We start from the raw sequence: 21,085 nt of genomic DNA, 5'->3' as shown, positions 1-21,085 counted from the left end.
ATTACTTTTATCACTTACATGTATTACTATTGGAATATTTTCATGTCTTGTCAAAGACAAATTGTATAAATATTGTATCACAAATATCTGCTGATTGGACAAAAGAAAAAGACTTAAAGACTTTCCATTAAACTGCAAGCCAACAGTATGATGTATGGTTGAATTACACAGATAAACAGGCTACATGTAGGTCTAGCTTAATATAAGTTACATAGGTCTATTATTTAAGAAATAATATATCACTAACTGTGATTTTATCGCTCAATAAAATCACTGTTTGGAGTCGGATGCCGAGTGATATAATGATGCACATTCAACAAACAGTGATTTTATCAAGTGATTCCAAGCGATTTGCATATATATTATTTTGATTCTAACACAACATCAACAAATAAAATTTTAATGCTGCCGTACCTTATATTTATCTAAACTGCCCCTGATTTGTTTTCATACTCATTTTCAGCACTTCACATTTTTAGTGGTTACTTTGCGTGTATAATGACTACGTCACATGTCTTAATATAGAATGTCAAACAGTGTGATTTTATTGCATAGTAACGCACACTTTCGGTTCTTCTATGTTCAATAGGGAAATGCGGGTCATGTTAAAATACCAAGTAAAATATGTTATTGACCCTCTGTTTTCTGTTAGATAAAGGTAAATTATCAGATATATTCTATCTGCTATTTAAAATGATTCATAAAGATATTAATTACTTCCTCAGCTTATGTGCGTTTGTGTGCACACCTGTGACTTTTATTGGGGTCACAGGGGATTGCATTTTGTAATTGATATTATTTGCAGGCCTTATTTTTTTTTTCATTTAATTACTGACTGATTCAGGCTGGACTGATTAATATAATTATAAACAATGAAATTTGGGACTGTAAAGAGTTGTAAGAATAGCATTAGCTTAGAAGCTTAGAACATCTATAATATTTATCATCTTTCTCATACTTTTGGCTTAATAGTAAAGAAGATCCAGGACCTGGATAATGCTTAAATTTATAGAATTTGTACACATCCTAGGAATTATCTAAGTTTTCAAATTAAGAAAAGCCTATGTATAGAATAGATGGAAAATAAAATAAGAGTATTCTCATTTTCTAAAGGCTTATATTAACAAAAATAAATGTGTCTTAGATGGTTTTGTCATTATGTAAGTTTACATTTTGAATTGCGAAAAATTTACCTTTGATTCTTGCAAAAACATACATGTTAATGCATATTTGGTACTTATGATGGGTTTGACAATCTGAACTGTGTGTCACATAGAAAAAATATTATATATAAAGTGAATTTCTTTAAAAAAAATCATTTGACTGAAATTATATTTTAAAAACATATAATTTGAAGGTTTTTCACTGAAATATCCAGGCAATATGTTAAATTAGTTCATACTTAACACCACTAAGCTTGGATCTGTCCATTTGACCCATTACATTTATCAGAATTTAAAGCAAAAATTTAGTTACAACCCTTTCGCACCAAATAATTTTTTGAAATTTTTGATTTTTTTGGTGCGAAAGGGTTGTAACTGAAACTTTATCAATTATCTCTTTATGCTGACAAAATGAAATAACCTTTCCAATCAATTATATATCAGTAAATTAATTAAAGCCAAAAAGCAAAATTAAAGAAGAATTTATTAGAATGTAAAAGAATAAATAAGTTTTTTGTCTCTCCTGAATAATTTCAAAATATTGAGTTACAACCCTTTCACACCAAGGCATCGAAATACAAAGATAAAGAAGGAAATTTGACGGGACTTTAGAAATTCTTCGACTTACGCGGAATTTTGAGTAAAGCGATTTTGACTTATTGAGAGTCAACTAATTCATTTAGGAGGCTTAATATGCCTATAACATTATGTAATATTGATCATTATTAGGCTGGGGCATCACCTCATCACCAAGACAGGTCATTGAAGACACCACTAATGTTTGCAGCCGAGAACAACCATGCCGATGTAGTACACTATCTCATCAAGGCAAATGCTATCATAGATGCTAAGGTAAGCAATGCTTAACAACCATATAGGATTTTTTTTTTTTGGGAATGGTGCCGGTACCAGACTGATTGGGAAAAAATGCGTTATTTTGACTTAAATTGGGAATTTTTGTATGCATTTTTTCAGCTACAAATAAGATAGACATCATGAATAAAGATAGCTAAAAGCTTCCACTGTCCAGGTAGAACTATTGAGTGATGATTTATATGAATATGTTGGATTTAAATGATTTCACAGAAATCTTTTGGCCTTGTGGAAATTTTGAACAGCCATTTTGGGAATTTAAACATTGGAAATTGGGAATTTTAATGTCTATTTTCTATTGGGAACAGTACCGTTTTAGGGTAGCAGTTATATAAAGAAAAAAAACATTGACATTTCAATCTGGACAGAACCATTCATTATTTTTAAGGGAAATTTCAACATATTTAATGACTGAATATCTAACATTGCAAGAGCATAATCAGATGTACCAGCTGATCTTGTTCAGCACGAGTTGCATTGTCATTATCTGTTGCGACTACCAGGCAAAGGATGATCCAAATCACACTTATGTCCATTTTTCTTGAGCCATATATAGCTTTGAAAACAAGATCATCTTCTAATTGTCCTTGTAACGCATATACATGTATGCAATATGATTCATTAATAAGTCATTTTGCTCCGAGCATTCAGGTACTTGACCCTTACGCCGCCCTGCTAAATAATCTCAATCAGAATGTTCCTGCTGAGATTTGTTTGCTCTAGAATGGTTGCCACCCACTGGCTTAGAGCTCAGTACCTTAACACTTAAAGCAAAATGGCATGGTTTTGCCACCAGTACGAAGCCAGCCTTTAGCATCGTACAGCCTGAGGCTGGTTAGCTTCATTTATATATTTTGATTTATGTAGATTATCTCTTAGATTATCTCTTGCTTTCTTGTAATTCTTTCGTGAAATCAATTCTTCAGGCTGACGATGGAATGACAGCACTACATTTTGCAGCGAAGGCGGGTCATGTGAATATAATTAATATGTTACTCAACACGGACCGCCTCAACATTGATACAACAGATGATGGCGGATGGACGCCTCTGATCTGGGCAGCAGAACATATGGAGGTGGAAGCCGTTAAACTATTACTGAAGAGGAAGGCAGATCCTAACTTGAGAGATAGCGTAAGCTATCTTTTGATTATAGACGTTTCTTTCATAAAAATTATAATATTTGGTTTGTTATTTCAATTTATAACATTTAATTGAATCCATGAAATCTTTAGAGTCAATATTTGACAGGGAGGATGGCTTAAATTATATCTTTTGTTCACCTTTCTGCGGTGGATGCCAATTTAAGTAGGATAGATGACTAAAAGAAATTTCTTAAATCCAAAATATTTTGTTATTGAATATGAATATTATTTATATCAGAATTATATGTTTCTTTGAATATATACCCAAGTATGAATATTTACAATGCAAAAACATGAGACAAATATAAAGATATGATTCTCATTGACAGACCCTGAGTCAGTGTTAATGGGAAAAAACAACAATTTTAATTTTTAGATTTTTATGTAGTTGGACCCTGTTTCCATGCTTATGGATTTTTATGCCCCCACAATGTGGGAGCATATAGCGTTGCACTTGTCCGTCCGTCCGTCAGTCCGTCCGTCAGTCCGTCAGTCCGTCCGTACGTCCCGAAATCTTGTGAACGCAACTCCTCTTAAACCGGATGGCAGATTTTGCTTAAACTTACAGGGATGAACAACCTTAATGTGTAGATGGTAGTAAAGGAAGGAATTTTCGCTGCGACAAAATTTAACAGAATTATGGCCCTTTGTTGATTTTTTCACTAGATACTATGTAGAAATTTTGTGAACGCAACTCCTCTTAAACCGCATGGCAGATTTTGCTTAAACTTACAGGGATGAACAACCTTAATGTGTAGATGGTAGTAAAGGAAGGAATTTTTGCTGCGACCAAATTTAACAGAATTATGGCCCTTTGTTGATTTTTTCACTATATACTATGTAGAAATTTTGTGAACGCAACTCCTCTTAAACCGCATGGCAGATTTTGCTTAAACTTCCAGGGATTAACAACCTTAATGTGTAGATGGTAGTAAAGGAAGGAATTTTTGCTGCGACCAAATTTAACAGAATTATGGCCCTTTGTTGATTTTTTCACTATATACTATGTAGAAATTTTGTGAACGCAACTCCTCTTAAACCGCATGGCAGATTTTGCCTAAACTTACAGGGATGAACAACCTTAAGGTGAAGATGGTAGTAAAGGAAGGAATTTTCGCTGCGACCAAATTTTACAGAATTATGGCCCTTTGTTGATTTTTTCACTATATACTATATAGAAATTTTTGTGAATGAAACTCCTCTTAAACCGGATGGCAGATTTTGCTTAAACTTCCAAGGATGAACAACCTTTATGTGTAGATAGCAGTAAAGGAAGGAATTTTCGCTGCAACCAAATTTAACAGAATTATGGCCCTTTGTTGTTTTTTTCATTATATACTATGTAGAAATTTTGTGAACGCAACTCCTCTTAAACCGGATGGCAGATTTTGCTTAAACTTCCAGGGATGAACAACCTTAATGTGTAGATGGTAGTAAAGGAAGGAATTTTTGCTGCGACCAAATTTAACAGAATTATGGCCCTGTGTTGATTTTTAGTTTTCAACTTGTGGCACATGTAGTCCAAAAAATATTTGACCTAGAGTCATAAGATTGACAGAACAATGGCGTGTGGGGGCATCCGTGTCCTATGGACACATTTCTAGTTTTTTCTATTTTTAGAGTTTTAGATTGTTGGAGGGAAAACAAACAGTATTATATTTTAGGCAGAATATAAAAGGTTAGGAAACTGTTAACAACAGTGATGAGTTGTATTTGTAATTGTAGGAAGAGAACACAACGATGCATTGGGCAGCATTTTCTGGCAGTGTGACAATAGCGGAACTTCTACTATCAGCAGGCTGTGATCTGGATAGTTTAAACATGCATGGTGATAGACCACTGTAAGTAACACACCGCAAAGGTTTACTTGCATGGGTGCGAGTTTTCAGGCATATGCCTGAAGCTCAGGTTTCTATCATGTTTTACAATAAGATCATGTAGGAAAATGATTTTAAATTACAGTTTTCAGGTTTTTCCAAATTTTCAACTTGCACCCATGTACTTGTTATTTTTAAGGTGCTCCTGACCTTCAGAATTGGGAAAAGATTCATAATTCATTTTATAGAAGTATTTTGAAATATAAGTAATAGATTTTCTCATGTTAATAAACAAGTAAACAATTTTAATGAAGAAATAGATGAGCAATTGTGATGAACCACAAGGTGGCAGTGTCACCCTTAAATTGCTGTCAAATTTATAAAATTTAAGAAATGTCTAACAACACTTCTACTTTGCTATGGTTGATGGTGTTTGGAATAGAGGCAATGGTTATGTTTGGACTTATCTTGCATATAATGAATATTTAAAGATAAGAAATGATTGAGAAATATTTTGAATATGTTTATAAAATCATAATGTTATATAGTAGAATTGCTCTCTCAGTTTCTGTGTAAAGTTAAAACTTTCACATTTATTTCAGGCATATAGCAGCCAGACAAGACCATTATGAATGTGTAGTGTAAGTATTGATTCTTTCTCAATAGTTTCATTGAGAGCTATTAAGAATTGTTCCCATAGATTTGTCCTTTTGGTTACATATAATTGCCAAGCTCATGTTTAAGCTATTATCAATACATTGGTTATAAAAACACCTTTGTAAAACAACCAATGTTTTATAATTCTTAAGGTGCTGGTATAGAAGCAAGAACATGCCATTTTAGTGCAGTAGACCAAACTATACTGGTCATTTCTCAGTTTTATTATCTGTTGATGAAATTCTTTAACCTAAACCATGATATATAATTCATTGACAATTGATCATTTTTTGGGAAAAACTTAAATAATGAAAAGAATGAAAAGCAAACATTACAGACCATGATCAGTCAACAAGAATGTGCTGATATTTATCTGCACTGGTTTCATGGGTAGATTCAGTCACCATTAGCAGGTTTAGGGTTTATCTGTAAATAGTTTCTCAAAGCATCGAAAGTCTTTTTAGGCAGATTCATGGTAGTTAAAGTAGTGAAACACATTGTAATAGTATTAAAAGGTTTTGAATGTTTTTATTATGACAGATTATTCCTAGCAAGAGGCGCTGATGTGGAAGCTAAAAATAACAAAGGAGAAACTCCATTAGAGGTGATTTATTATATAGTTTCTCTTTGAATTTAACTTAATTGTTGTACAATGTATGTTAATGATTACAGATTCTCTCTCTGAGAAATAGCATTCAGTCATTATTGAAGGTGTAACATGAATTATTTTTAGTCAAATCCATTTGGTAGACTTCAAACCACTTCAAACCACTTGCACCTCACCGCTGTGGGTTCGAATCCCGACAGGGACTTTGGATTCTTTCATGTGATGAAGCTATCCAGCTAGCTTACAAAACGTCAGTGGTTCTACTCATGTGCCCGTTAGTGCCTGAAATAATGCACCTGAGGTCTTCCTCCACCAGTAAAGCTGGAACGTCATGATATGACCTATACTGTGTTGATGTGACTTTGCACCAAAGCAACAAAAACAAAACAGAATTTACCTCTGAGAGTGATCATTCAGTGTTAACTTAAGGTTCAACATGAATTATTTTTAGTCCATTTAGTAGTGTTTAAAAAACCCAGCTGCATCCTATAAGTGAATGTAAGCCAATGGAAATGTGGAAAAGTTTGTTATATAAATATTTCTAATGTATGGATTGGATAGTTTCAAATTTTACAATTGTATATTTATATGAAAGACATTTATCTTTGTGATATTTCAGTGTTGTATAGAGCAGACAACAGCCGTCTATCTGGCTTTGAAAGTAAACAAACAGCTGAAAAGTTTTGGTGCCAAACATATGGGGAAACCTGATAAACTGATTCATAGGTAAAATGCATGTGAAGTCATGAATAAATTATTGAAGGAAACAATATTTAACCCTCAAAATAGTAAATGTCTGATATGGATTTGTCCATCTTTCATTGAAGACAAAAACCATTCATCATATTTAGGCAAAAGTGTTCATGTGGCTTAAATGATATGTTTGATTGATGAAATTAATAAACTACATCCTGATTGGTTACAGTTTTAGAACATATTCTCATAGTCAACAATAAAAAAACAAATAAAAGTAAATAAAAAACAGATAAAGGATGTTTAATTGTGGTTAGAGTCCTCATTAACATTGTTCATGTCGGATTTTATAAAAATATGCATTAAAATAAGTTTTAATTTTACAGAGACTTGTCAAAGGGTCGTGAAAACATTCCAATACCCTGTGTGAATGGCGTAGATGATGAGGGCGAGCCGAAAGATTATCTCTACGTTGTTGACAATATAGAGACCACGTGCCTTAACATAAATCGTGTAATCGGCAGTCTACAGACATGCCAGTGTAAGGATGATTGTTCATCTATATACTGCGCTTGTGGCAAGAATAGTGTAACGATTGTTGGTATGATAAGGTGAGTGATGTTTATCTATCTAGTTATGTTTTCAATATCAGTCCTGTTGATATTACATGCTTTTTCTGTTGTTTTTAGCTCGACTTTTCTATGAAAAGGGGAGCTATCCTACTCGCCCCGGCGTCGGCGTTAGCGTTAGCGTCGGCGTTGGCGTCACACCTTGGTTAAGTTTTTCGTACCACCCCACTTTATTTCAGAAGTATTACAAGTATGGCTTTGAAACTTACCATACTTGTTCACCATCATAACCTCCATCTACAGACAAGAGTACATAACTCTGTCAAGGTTTTTGACAGAATTATGGCCCTTTTTTGACTTAGAAAGTGTATTGAGCTTGTTAAGTTTTTTGTACCACCTCACTTTATTTCAAAACCATTGGAGGTATTGCTTTGAAACTGACCATACTTGTTTACCATCACGACCTTCATCAACAGACAAGAGGACATAACTCTGTCAAGGTTTTTGACAGAATTATGCCCCTTTTTGACTTAGAAAATACATTGAATATGGGTAAAATCCACTTATTGCCTTAACCCTTTGAGATATTGCTTTGAAACTTTTAATGCTATTTCACATCATTACCCCCATCTGTACGCAAGAGAAGGTAACTCTGTCAAGGATTTGTTTTAAAAATTAAGGCCTTTTATCGACTTAGAATCTTGGTTAAGTTTTTAGTACCAGTCCACTTTTTGACTGAACTGTTTGAGATATTAATTTGAAAGTTGGAATACTTGTTTACCATCATGGTCCCAAAACATGGGCAGGAGAAGGTAATTCTGTTAAGGATTTTATTTGAATTATGGCCCTTTTTGAACTTAGAAACTCAGTTAAGATTTTCATTCTTGTCCACTTGTTGACTTAACCATTTGAGATATTACTTTGGAAGTTGGAGTTCTTATGTGCCATCATGAGACCTATCTGTAAGCAAGAGAAGATAACTCTGTGAAAATGTTTCTTGATTTGTACTTAGAAATTCCTAGTTAAAGTCTTGTGTGCCCTTAACTGTCAAAGTTTTGTTTTATAGGCAAGCACTAAAAAAGTCGAGCGCGCTGTCCTTCTGACAGCTCTTGTTTTGTCCCCATTTAGTAAAGATTTGCCCTTTTCTGTCCTGCTGTCCATCTATGTGACTGTGGAATATCCTATGGACACATTTGATATACTTTTGATATTATCAGTGTATATTTTGGTATATATGTTTTTGTACACAGAATTTAGGCCTTTCTGAGTGTTATTTATCTACAAATAACTTGTCCTTCTATAATGATGTTTGATTTGCATTTGTTTAATGAAGATGATGTCAAGCTAGCATAATACTCAGATGCCTAGTTTCTATGAAAAATAAGATATGAATGGGTATCTTGGGTTTTCTTCCTGAAGTTCAAGAGCAGAAATGTTGCCATAGAACCTTTAGTGTGTTGATGTCACCTTACCATGCCTCATTTCTCCACCAACAAGAAGCCTTTCAAAAAATAATATAAAAATGGTCATTGTATTTGCTTACATGTAATTTATACACACCATGCATTTATATTGCACATTTTGTAATGGTAACATTTTACCTATATTTGCCTTTGCAGTAAAAAGCTATAAGACTTATTTCTAAGAACTGTGCAGTTAAATATATCTGTGTGCTATCTTTATTTACAGTATAACAGACTTATACCGGAGTTCAACATGCTTGAACCACCATTGATATTTGAGTGCAATAGAGCGTGTGAGTGTTGGACCACATGTAACAATAGGGTTGTTCAAAATGGGGTCATGTAAGTTTAAATTAATTACATTTAATTTGCCATATAGAATTTGCTTCAGTCTTAACCTACTGAATTTGTGTAATGTATTTAGCCTGTTCTTCAGGCGGAACAGTCTATTTGAATAATAAGGAATTTCAATATCCAAATACAAAAGTTTAGTTACCAACAGTATAGAGCCTGGTCAAAATTCACAGATGTGCAGGTTAGCTTAGTTCTAAGCTGGTGCCCTTCAAATTGCGGCAGTAATGACAGTTTGGCTATATCATTATAGTTATACGTTTAACAGCTGTCAGTAAATGGTTTACAAAGTATTTCATTAATTGGTGGTCTAGTAGATATTCTATAAATTCTATTGTAATGTTAATTTTGAAAATATATTGTGCTCTACATCATCAATAGGTGAAATTTTCTTTAGATGAAGTTGAATTGCCTTGATTTAAAGTCATTTCTGAAGCCGTATTTGATTACTGTTAGGGTTTTAAGGTAAATATACATTCACTTAGTGCAGTAATGGGTTAAGTCCTTCTAATTTTAATAGGAGTTAACCTGTTATTGCACTGAGGTGATGATACATATGTTTTCAGTCATACAAAAATTTGAAGCATTGTTGTCACATACAAAAAAAAAAACCACCAAGTTTTTAGTGATCACGTTTAATTATTGTTTTTTTCCAGGTCCCGTCTACAAGTGTTTAAGACAGTAGGGAGAGGATGGGGATGTAAGACACTGGTTGATATAGCCAGAGGAACATTTATATGCGAGTAAGTCTGTTCTGATACATGTATATTAACTGGTCATTTCTTGTCAAAGTTGACAGTTCCTTACTTGATTTGTATACAAGACAAACCCCCTGAAAAGAAAAATAAGTAAATAAAATAAAATAAAAAAAATTCTACCTGTTGAGACAGCCAGATATAGCTTCATACCCTTCAATTATTTTGATAGTGTATAGTGTTTTACATGTACTTGTGTATTATTGCCAGGTATATAGGGGAGCATATATCAGATTCCGAGGCAGATAGACGTGAAGATGACTCCTACCTGTTTGACCTGGATAATAAGGTTTGTCTAGATCCCAATTACACCACAATAATACTCAGATAATTGGTTTAGATGTATTTTAAGAAAAGAAAAAAACTGCTCTTAACCACATGTTGAAATTTTACACAAGTACTCGGAAAGAAGTAAGGTACATGAAAAACAGAAAAGACCTGGCCTGCATTTGTTGAGCCCTGGAAGTAAGCAAAAATATTCAAAGGGCAGATAACTGAAAAGTGTGGTTTGATGGCCTCTATTTTTCCCCACCTTGAATCATATTTTAAGGTTATTGCAAGTTCATATAAATGCTGTCGGACAGTTTTTGTTTTGACTGTGGCTATGAAAAATTAGCAAATATTGAACATGGCCCATTTGGCTTAATAGCCAGAGTTTCAGATTTGTTATCCAAGGTCTTTGGTTTGATCCTTGGATGAGATGTAATTTCTTTGTGACAATTGATCGCGGGACATTAAGTTTAATGGTCAAGTGGAGACATGGCCTTAAGGTTAACATGTCAGACTAGAAATCTTAGGGTTGTTGACTGCTTGGGTTTAAACCCTGTCAGGGGCAAGAAACTTTACATTCATTGCTTAGTATTGGTTGGCTGCAGGAACAGATTTGAGAGTGTTTCAATTAGCTAATAGCTTCCAACACAATCAAGCTAAAATAAATTTGTATAAACTAATGGTCATTTGGCACAACTATGTGTGTATTAGTCAGTCACTTGCATAGAAATTGGTAATTACTGGCCAATTATCCTGGGAAGTCAGTTAGATCATCTGATAGCTTTGATATGACCAAAATAAATGTTGAACTAGGCATAAAAACAAAAAGAAACTAACAAATTTTCATACTCTGGGCTTTTTATACACTAGACTTTTTTGAACTCTGTGTAATATATATACATATATATTTCAGGATGGGGAAACATACTGTATAGATGCTAGGAGATTTGGTAATGTGGCTAGATTTATAAATCATCTATGTGAACCCAACTTGACCCCTGTTAAAGTGTTTGTGGACTCGCAGGATCTCCGTTTCCCAAGGATTTGTCTGTTTGCAAACAGGGATATAAAAGCACAGGAAGAACTAGGGTAAGTACTGTAAAATAACAATCACAACCTGTGGTATTGGAATTGAAAGTTATTGTATCAATCAGTTATTCAAGAAGGAATATGAAATTACTGTTTGTGGTACTAAACTGATGTCAATAAGTTGGTAAATTGTTTGTAAAAGAACAGTTGTTTGGTCATTTTAAAGATATGGGGGTGGGGAGCAAAGTAAGATTTAAATATGTTTCTTGGATTATTATGGGTCATGCGTATTATGAATGATATGCAGACTGATATGCCAATATAAACATGGCAAAACTCTGTCATCTATCTTATCACATGTACAATCAGAGGGTAGAAGTAAGTGCGTCCGTGGCCGAGTGGTTAAGGTCGTTGACTTCAAACCACTTGCCCCTCACCGCTGTTGGTTCGAATCCCGACAGGGACTTTGGATTCTTTCATGTGAGGAAGCTATCCAGCTAGCTTACAAAACGTTGGTGGTTCTACTCAGGTGCCAGTTCGTGCCTGAAATAATGCACGGAAGGGCACCTGAGGTCTTCCTCCACCAGTAAAGCTGGAACGTTGCTAAATGATCTTACTGTGTTAGTGTGATGTAAAACCCAAACAAACAAACAGAGGGTAGAAGCAAAGTAATACTGTGAATTCATTTAAATCATGGGCATACAATTTAATGATTGTGTCAAAAAAGATAAATGTGGGTTCGGAAATAAATGGATTTTCAGTTTTATGCAAAAAAAAAGTAAATTGAAAATAATGTATTAGAAATATTGGTACAGCAGACAAACTAAAATTTTATTGGATTTTATTTCATTAAGATATTCATGGTTTTTGTGGATAAGTCAATTCACAAAAATCACATAAATAAGTGCCCCAAAAATCATAAGATTTTGCAGTGCATCATAATGCATAACACTGTACATCATACTAAATTTCAGGTTTGACTATGGAGAGAAGTTCTGGATAATTAAGTGGAAGCAATTTACATGTACATGTGGCTCGCTTAAATGCCGATATTCCAGTGACACTATACAGAAAACATTAGAAGAGTATAGGCAACGGCATGAAATTGATGGTGAAGAAATGCAAGACTAAGTTTATATATGTGTATGACACGTACTATGGCATTTTGTTAACCTTTATACCATGCTAAATTTATATAAAAGTCTTGTCCAGTTGTAACGCGGACACAGTCCATTGGTATCTCTAGGGGTTTTAGTTAAGAAAAAACACGCAAAAAAGAAACGAAAATGAAGTAATAGACAATATAGAGTCTGGCCAGACTGCATGAATTTTAAGGCCGGCATGTGGATTTTAAGGCCGGCCCATCTCAATACTGGTGACCCGGATGTGTCATTTACAACAGTACCTACCATTCAACAGGTTAATGTAACTATAAGAAGATGTGTCTTCACCCCTTTGATACGTGTTCTCTTGTAAAACTTCTGTATAATTTTGTCTTTTTCTTTTTTTGAATAAGAAAAAAAAGTATAATTTTGTCTTTTTCTTTTTTTGCATCAGCAAAAAATGAAAATATAAATTTTTGTTATTAGTTTGAAACGATAGATTGTGAACAATATTTTTAGTTCTTTTTACACATTAAAGTGTATAAAGCTATATAGCTGCTGTCTGTATTTACAAAAAAGATTGCTCGATTTTTTGAAAAAAATAACTCGAAAATACCAGTAAGAAAGTTTGTGTAAGTCCTATAAAAGGCATGAAATCGTTGTTAAACAGTTGAAACCCTACTTGAAATAGCAGTAACGATTTGTTCTGGAATATTTTATAGTGTTTATATACAATATTAAGTTGTGTGCTCAATAAATGGAGACACTGTTGCCAGTATGGACTGTGAGATTATGGAAATAACATTATTTTAACATTTATCAAGTTTATTAAAATATTCCTGTAGATATAGCTTTATACACTTTAAAGATATCAATATTTAACATTTAGTAAATTTACTGAAATCCTTTTGACAGTGTTGTTAAATGGTTAGTGGTCCAAATATTGTTTGCTATAGAATTGTTGAGTATTTATGTTAAGAGTGAGATTTTAATTTTTCTGTAGGTTTCTTTAAGCAAGTTAATGTTTACAAAATAATGAAATTTAAAGGGACACGCCTTCAGGGGAGAAATTGAAAAAAAAAAAATTCAAAAATAGAATGATTTACGGTTTCAGAATGTATTCAATTTGCATTCAAGATGAAATTTTGATTATTATGGAAAAAAGTACAGAATTTTCTAATTTTATCATCAAAATTCTACCCTGTTTTAAGAGAGAAAGAGAGATTTCTGGGTAAATTGACAAATTATAGGTAAATTAAAAGTGCTTAGGCTAGGTTAAGTAACTTTATTAGTACACTTGACATCATTTTTACATATATGAAAAGATTTGTTTTTCGTAAAAATCAGCACTAATTTGGCGTTGTGTCGCTTTAAGAAATTTAAAAGTTATATGTATGGAAAATCTAGTCCTGTTGTACTTATATTTGATGTTATTGTGTACCACAGTTGTTTTGGTTGCAAACTATTCTACTAATAAATAGAATAAATCAAACTAAACATGCAGTGATTAACATGTAACTGTTTAACTTACCCGTTTGTTGAATTTGGAACCTTATTATTGTACATTGAACATATTTCAGTGTACTCAAGCAGTCAGCTGTAATGGGTCTGGTCATTGCATGAATGTACTGTACACTGTTGACGTAGAAAAGTTGTTTCCGCCGCTAGTGCTCCCTAACATGTATAATTTTATATATGTCATATGATTGGCTCTGTGGTTTATTTAAAGATGAAAATAATAAGTCGTATATTAAATGCTTTACGATATCTATCAATCTTCTCTGTATTAAACAATCTTCCGCTACTAAATTATTGTAATGGACTAGTCCTGTTTTGAATTTAGAATGGTCCTTAGTAATATAAGGGATTTCAAGGTCAAGCTTGTAAATATAAAGAACCGATAGTAAATAGTTCAGTAGAATGCAAACGGCATGGTAAAGTACTTTTGAATGCTATCTTTTATGTAATGAAGATCAAGAAAACCAATTAAAGAAATTAAAGATTTGAATATTTATTAACGGTTTTTGAAATTGGCTCGAGTTTTTAAGCAGGGGTCGCAATATAAATACTTTTGAAGATGATGTAAAATTCAATATAAATGGCGTAAAGCATATAGTTGTAATCACCGTTTTGTAATATAAGCAATGTGAAAGGTTTGTGTACATGTTTTATGAAATTTAAGTTTAAAGAAAATCGCTCTGTTGACTTTTAGGCTATAGGCAATGAAACAAAGTTGTTATTATCTGAATATGTAAATATTGTATTATTTTTCTCATTCAAAATGCAAGCACTAATACTATTAACTAGTATTTTATTATATCAGCACAGATTTTTATTTTAGATTTAAAAAAATAATTAAATAAAATGGATACTTTATAAGGCGAGATATGGTAATGCAGGGAAGGGATGTACATAAATATATTAAATTGGTAAAAATAGTTTTGACAGTTTGTATTTTCTACATCATTATAAATATTGAACACTTATCAATATTGTCTTTTGAATTGGTTATTGAATTTATTTTGTATAGGAAAAAAATAACATATTAGTATTTGATATGGAACTTGTGTTTGAAACACAATTCAACATTTAGTTAGATATAGGTTTTTTGGGGGGCTTAAAGGCCTCAACAGACGGTAGGATTTTGAAGTACAACACCAATTAAAACTAAGATGTACAGACAAATATTAATGTGTGAAGGCTACTATTTCTTGATTTCGGAAACCTTAAGCCTAGATGTAAGGGATAGGACATTTTCTATTTTGAAAATCTTGTCATACAGATTTTTACAGACCTCCCACGATGACAAGTAACAGATAACCAAATTATCTCCTGATAATGGGTGTAATGAATGAAATTCCAGAACAATTAGGGCTAAAAGTTAAACATAGTAGTAAGATGGGGTAAAAATGATGTTGAAAAACTCTTCAGGAGACCTAAAGTTGTGTTATGTTCGAATCCTAAATTATTCTGAAAATGATTATGTCACGGTATTGAATTGTTCTCTAATTAGGGAAGGGGAGGTAGTTTGTAGGCGGCCAGATAGCTTAGTCAGTAGAGCCGCAGTACGGTATTCCGAGGGCCCCAGGTTTGAGTCTCGGTCAGGCTTCACATTAAAAAATATATATATATATTTTTTAAATGGAGGTGTTTCAATCATTACTCATGGCTAAAAAGAGTATTTAGTGAGTAAAGTATGTAAAGGATCAATGTAAAGGGATCCTTTTTAGGGGAAACCTCAGATGATTCTTACAATGTAGAATTACCGTCTGAATGCAAGTGTTGTATTGCTTTGAAAATTGTACATCTTATCTCTAATTACTGCTGTACAACGAAATCCTACCGTCTGTTGAGGCCTTAACATAGCCTTACATTTTTACATGCTGCCATTATTAAAAGAAATATCACTGACTTAGATTTTACCTACTTGATATGATATTTATTTCTGATAGATTTAGTTTAATATGTTGTTTTTTTGTACATGAGCTTTTTAAATTTGCTTTTTAAAAGTAACTCTGTGTTCTTGTCGTTGTTCTTTTCATATTTTATGTTGTTTTTGTATTTTGTACAACTAGTTTGTTTTCTCTTCCGAGACAAATATTGTTTGTAATGCACTCTGTTGTATGCTAGATATAATGTATTGATGATTTTTGGTCAAGTTTTACAAGATCATGGTAGTAATTAAATGACTGATATATGTACTGTAACAATGATTTTGGTAAAGTTTAACCATCTAATGGCATTCATTGAAAATTTAGAACATATTTGGCATTCACTTATATATTTGTTATGTCCAGTATAATTCTTTGATCACATTTTTACTTACTATATATTTCAGAAATATTTTTTTTAGTCTATTAAATGAATAAAATTAATAGTAAATACATTAATACATGGAATATTTTACGTCTACTAAAAACATGTAATTAGTAAACTCTTTAAAAATGTAAAACTTTATCATTTCACGGCATTTATTTTGTTCAAGAAAGACAGCTTTGAATAGTTTTGCTTGTTATACCCCCAAAAACGAAGTTTGGGGGGTATATAGGAGTCACCCGGTGGTCGGTTGGTCGGTCGGGCGGTCGGTCGGTCGGTCCAGACGTCCGTTGCATTTTCCTTGTCCGGACCATAACTTGAAGACTAATGGTTGGAATTCAATATAACTACATACAATGGTCAAGCACATTGAGAGGAAGTGCAGTGCACAAGAACCATAACTCTATCTTGACTAATTACAGAGTTATTGCCCTTTGTTACTTTTCCTTGTCCGGGGCATAACTTGAAAACTACTGGTTGGAATTCAAAACAACTTCATACAATTGTCAAACACAATAAGGGGAAGTGCAGTGCACAAGAACCATAACTCTATCTAAAGTAATTACAGAGTTATTGCCCTTTGTTACTTTTCCATTGCTTTCTTTTGTCCGGACCATAACTTGAAGACTAATGGTTGGAATTCAATATAACTACATACAATGGTCAAGCACATTGAGAGGAAGTGCAGTGCACAAGAACCATAACTCTATCTTGACTAATTACAGAGTTACTGCCCTTTGTTACTTTTCCTTGTCTAGGGCATAACTTGAACACTACTGGTTGGAATTCAAAACAACTTCATACAATTGTCAAACACAATAAGGGGAAGTGCAGTGCACAAGAACCATAACTCTATCTAAAGTAATTACAGAGTTATTGCCCTTTGTTACTTTTCCATTGCTTTCTTTTGTCCGGAGTATAACTTGAAGACTAATTGTTGGAATTCATTATAACTTGATACAATGGTCAAGCACATTGAGAGGAAGTGCAGTGCACAAGAACCATAACTCCATCTTGACTAATTACAGAGTTACTGCCCTTTGTTACTTTTCCATTGCTTTTTTTTGTCTGGAGCATAACTTGAAGACTAATGGTTGGAATTCAATATAACTTCATACAATGGTCAAGCACATTGAGAGGAAGTGCAGTGCACAAGAACCATAACTCCATCTTGACAAATTACAGAGTTATTGCCCTTTGTTACTTTTCCTTGTCCAGAGCATAACTTGAAAACTACTGTTTGGAATTCAACTTCATACAGTTGTCAAGGACATTAAAAGGAAGTGCAGTGCATAAGAGCCATAACTCCATTTTGACAAAATACAGAGTTACTGCCCTTTGATACTTTTCCTTGTCTGGAGCATAACTTAAAATGTACTGGTTGAAATTCAAAACAACTTCATACAATGGTCAAGCACAAAAAGAGGAAGTGCAGTGCACAAGAACTATGACTCCATCTTCAGTATTTATAGAGTTATTGCCCTTTGTTCCTTTTCTTTGTCTTTCTGGACTTATTACAGAGTAATTCAATAAAACTTCATCAATGGCCAACCACATTGAAAGGAAATGCAATATACAAGAACCACAACCATCTTTAATTGCCCACAACCATAACTTTATATTTCAATTCTTTTACAAGATATTCTGTTACTAGTAACATCCTCATTTCCGAAGCAGTCTTGTGGGGGTATTAATCACATTTAGTGATAGTTCTAGTTTAAGTTTTTGTTAACTTTTGTAAAACTGCAGTTAATTTTGCGTCATTTTTACAGTTTGTTGTTCCATGTCACAATTTGTATATTAATATATTACAATGTGAGATTTTGATATCACAGAACTAAAACTTGAGCGACCAACAACATAGAGCCAGGTTAGACTGCAAGTATGTTCAGGCTGGTCTGGCTCTCTCCTGGTGGCAAAGGTTAATCACTTTTGGTCCCAGCAGGTTAAGGGTAAAAATATCTTTGTAAGAAATATTAAACAAGTACTAAATCTGTTTTAACTTTTCTACATTAGGACCATGAAGTGATGTTCATAATTTGTTTGGAAATTTCCAGGAAAAGCATGCTGTTTTGATAACTTTAAAGCATGATTGTCTACAATTTACTGAATAAAGTGTATTCATAAAAAATAATGGATGTGGAAAAATGTAATTTGTTTGTATCCAAAACTAAAGAACATAAAATAGGTATCGCACCAATTGTGTATGCAAGAAATAGTTTGAACAAATCATGTCAATGTTTTACTATAGGAAAGGAATTTGGCATTATTAATACTGTTTTGCTCAGAATTTTCCTTTAAAATAAGGGCATGTGTATATGTAAATGTGGACAGTTTATACTGTATATAAAATGAAAGAAAAAATAAATATTGACATACTTGGTGTTTTAATGCTGTGTAAAAAATGTATTAAATTTTCTGTTTTGATATGAAATGACAGAAGGAAATAAAATATAGTTGTAATAAGTTAATTGATTTCATTTGAATTATCAATATAGGTATTGCATTTTTACATATGATGATTTATTATTATCACACATGAATGCATGCTTGATTCAAGTGTCAAATGAATATAATATCTTTTTTATATGTTCATTAGTATATATTTTGGTTGTAAGGAATCCATACATATGAGCCGCGTCACGACAAAACCAACATAAAGGGTTTGCGACCAGCATGGATCCAGACCAGCCTGCGCATCCGCGCAGTCTGATCAGGATCCATGCTGTTCGCTCACCATCTGTATTACAAGTAGAGAAACTGATAGTGAACAGCATGGATCCTGATCAGACTGCGCGGATGAAGTTTAGCTGATGGCTAAGACTTGCTAAGATTCCTTGTATAATTTAGATAAACATAATTTTCATCCATCTTTGAAAGAAAGAATTGTACAAAATTATTGTGTAAGAATTCATTGTTTAAGGATAACTGTGTATAAATTTGATCCCGTTTTCAGTTGGTAAGAATTGTTTAGTTTTTAATCAGTACAAACAGAACTATTTGTAAATATTCAGTATCATCATTATGTACATTATATGAAATAAAAACAAAGTACACAAACTTACCATATGTTTATCATCATTATAAGCTATGTATGTGTGATCTTCCTATTTCCTGCTTTCAGTATTTCAATGATTACTTCAGTAACTACTTCAGTAAAGAACACAATACAGGTTATTTGGCTTGATGGGAGATACATGTTTTGTTAACCAGGTTTTCCGAAGGAAAAAACTGGTTATTAGATTGAGGTATGTCGGCGGGCGGGCGTAAACAATTTCTTCTGTGCGCAACTCCTCCTACATTTCTCAATGGATTTTGACGAAACTTTCACAGAAGCTTTGTCATCAAGTGCCCCGGTGCATATTGTCGGGTTTTTATGATTGGATAATATTTGACCTAATTATGGCCCTTTGTTATTTTTCCTTATATAGAATATATAGTGAACAATTTCTTCTGTGCGCAACTCCTCCTACATTTCTCAATGGATTTTGACGAAACTTTCACAGAAGCTTTGTCATCAAGTGCCCCGGTGCATATTGTCGGGTTTTTATGATTGGATAATATTTGACCTAATTATGGCCCTTTGTTATTTTTCCTTATATAGAATATATAGTGAACAATTTCTTCTGTGCGCAACTCCTCCTACATTTCTCAACGGATTTTGACCAAACTTTCACAGAAGCTTTGTAATGAAGTGTCCTTGCACATATTGTCAAGGTTTTGTGATTGGATAATAATTTGACCTAATTATGGCCCTTTGTTTTTTTCCTTATACAGAATATATTATGAACAATCTCTTCTATGCTTAACTGCTACATTTCTCAACGTATTTTGTTCTAACTTTCACAAAAGCTTTGTCATCAAGTGCCCTGGCACATAGTGTTGGGGTTTTGTGATTGGATTATTTTTTATCTAATTATGGCCCTTTGTTTTTTCCCATATACAGAATATATAGTGAACACTTCTTCTGTGTGCAATTCCTCCTACATTATTCATGATTTACATTGCACATAGTTACATTGTTGCTTGTATTTGTATTTCAACTTCAACATATTTATCTACAATGGTGATAAATGAAAACCTGGTTTCATGGCATTGCCATGTTTCTTGTTGTTAGAATTTGGTTGACCGCAACACATTTGCTAATGTTTATTGTTGTCCACTCACTGCAGATTCACATTAGGCGAAGAAATAAGAGCACAGAATGGCATATTTATTTTAATTTCTTGGCATTCTTAAAATGCCATTGGACATGTAACTAATCGGTTGTACTAGTAATCTAGACCTGGCCACAAGCAATACATTGCAAATCATTTCCAGTTTAACTACATGTATTAAGTATAAGAGCAGATCCAGATTTTAGATATAACAGTTTGCACTTTCCAGGTTCAATTAAAAGTGGTCGACTTGGCTGTGAACAATGAATTTTTGTGGACAATTTTAGTAAGGACAACATGGCATATAAGTGTTGAAGATTTAAGCCGATGCTAATGGGTGTATGGGATGTTGAATGTTTCCATTATCACTCTTGATCAGACTTTATTAAAATGAGTTGGCAAATTTTATATAATTATTTTGTTGTCATTGCTTTTAAGAGATCCCCCCTTTTCAAGATTTGGATATGAACACTTACTGTCTATCAATGATATATTTTTCTGTTAATACCACATGATCTTCACTGTTGATTCAATTGATTTGATAGTAGACAACAGGTATTATCAGGAAAATATATGTCGCAGAAATATGGGCACACTTGATGTCCAAAATGCTCTTTA

General features: G+C 33.1%; 1 protein-coding gene across 1 annotated transcript in view; it reads left to right on the top strand.

Moving 5' to 3' along the window:
• LOC132725447 (histone-lysine N-methyltransferase EHMT1-like) overlaps positions 1-19,374 on the top strand; it is a 35,158-nt gene extending 15,784 nt beyond the window's left edge. Inside the window, 13 exon segments of the mRNA XM_060710586.1 lie at positions 1,893-2,015; positions 2,963-3,169; positions 4,906-5,021; positions 5,600-5,638; positions 6,195-6,258; positions 6,881-6,987; positions 7,341-7,545; positions 7,548-7,565; positions 9,213-9,328; positions 9,994-10,080; positions 10,303-10,381; positions 11,276-11,451; positions 12,366-19,374. Of these exon segments, the coding sequence (XP_060566569.1) occupies positions 1,893-2,015; positions 2,963-3,169; positions 4,906-5,021; positions 5,600-5,638; positions 6,195-6,258; positions 6,881-6,987; positions 7,341-7,545; positions 7,548-7,565; positions 9,213-9,328; positions 9,994-10,080; positions 10,303-10,381; positions 11,276-11,451; positions 12,366-12,522 (1,494 nt within the window). The 3' untranslated portion in view covers positions 12,523-19,374.
• Positions 19,375-21,085: the final 1,711 nt, after the last annotated feature.

The sequence above is a fragment of the Ruditapes philippinarum genome, unplaced genomic scaffold (assembly GCF_026571515.1).
Source record: "Ruditapes philippinarum isolate M1 unplaced genomic scaffold, ASM2657151v2 ctg6409_1_1_1_1, whole genome shotgun sequence".
Classification (NCBI taxonomy): domain Eukaryota; kingdom Metazoa; phylum Mollusca; class Bivalvia; order Venerida; family Veneridae; genus Ruditapes; species Ruditapes philippinarum.
This window is presented reverse-complemented; position numbering and strand designations above follow the sequence as displayed.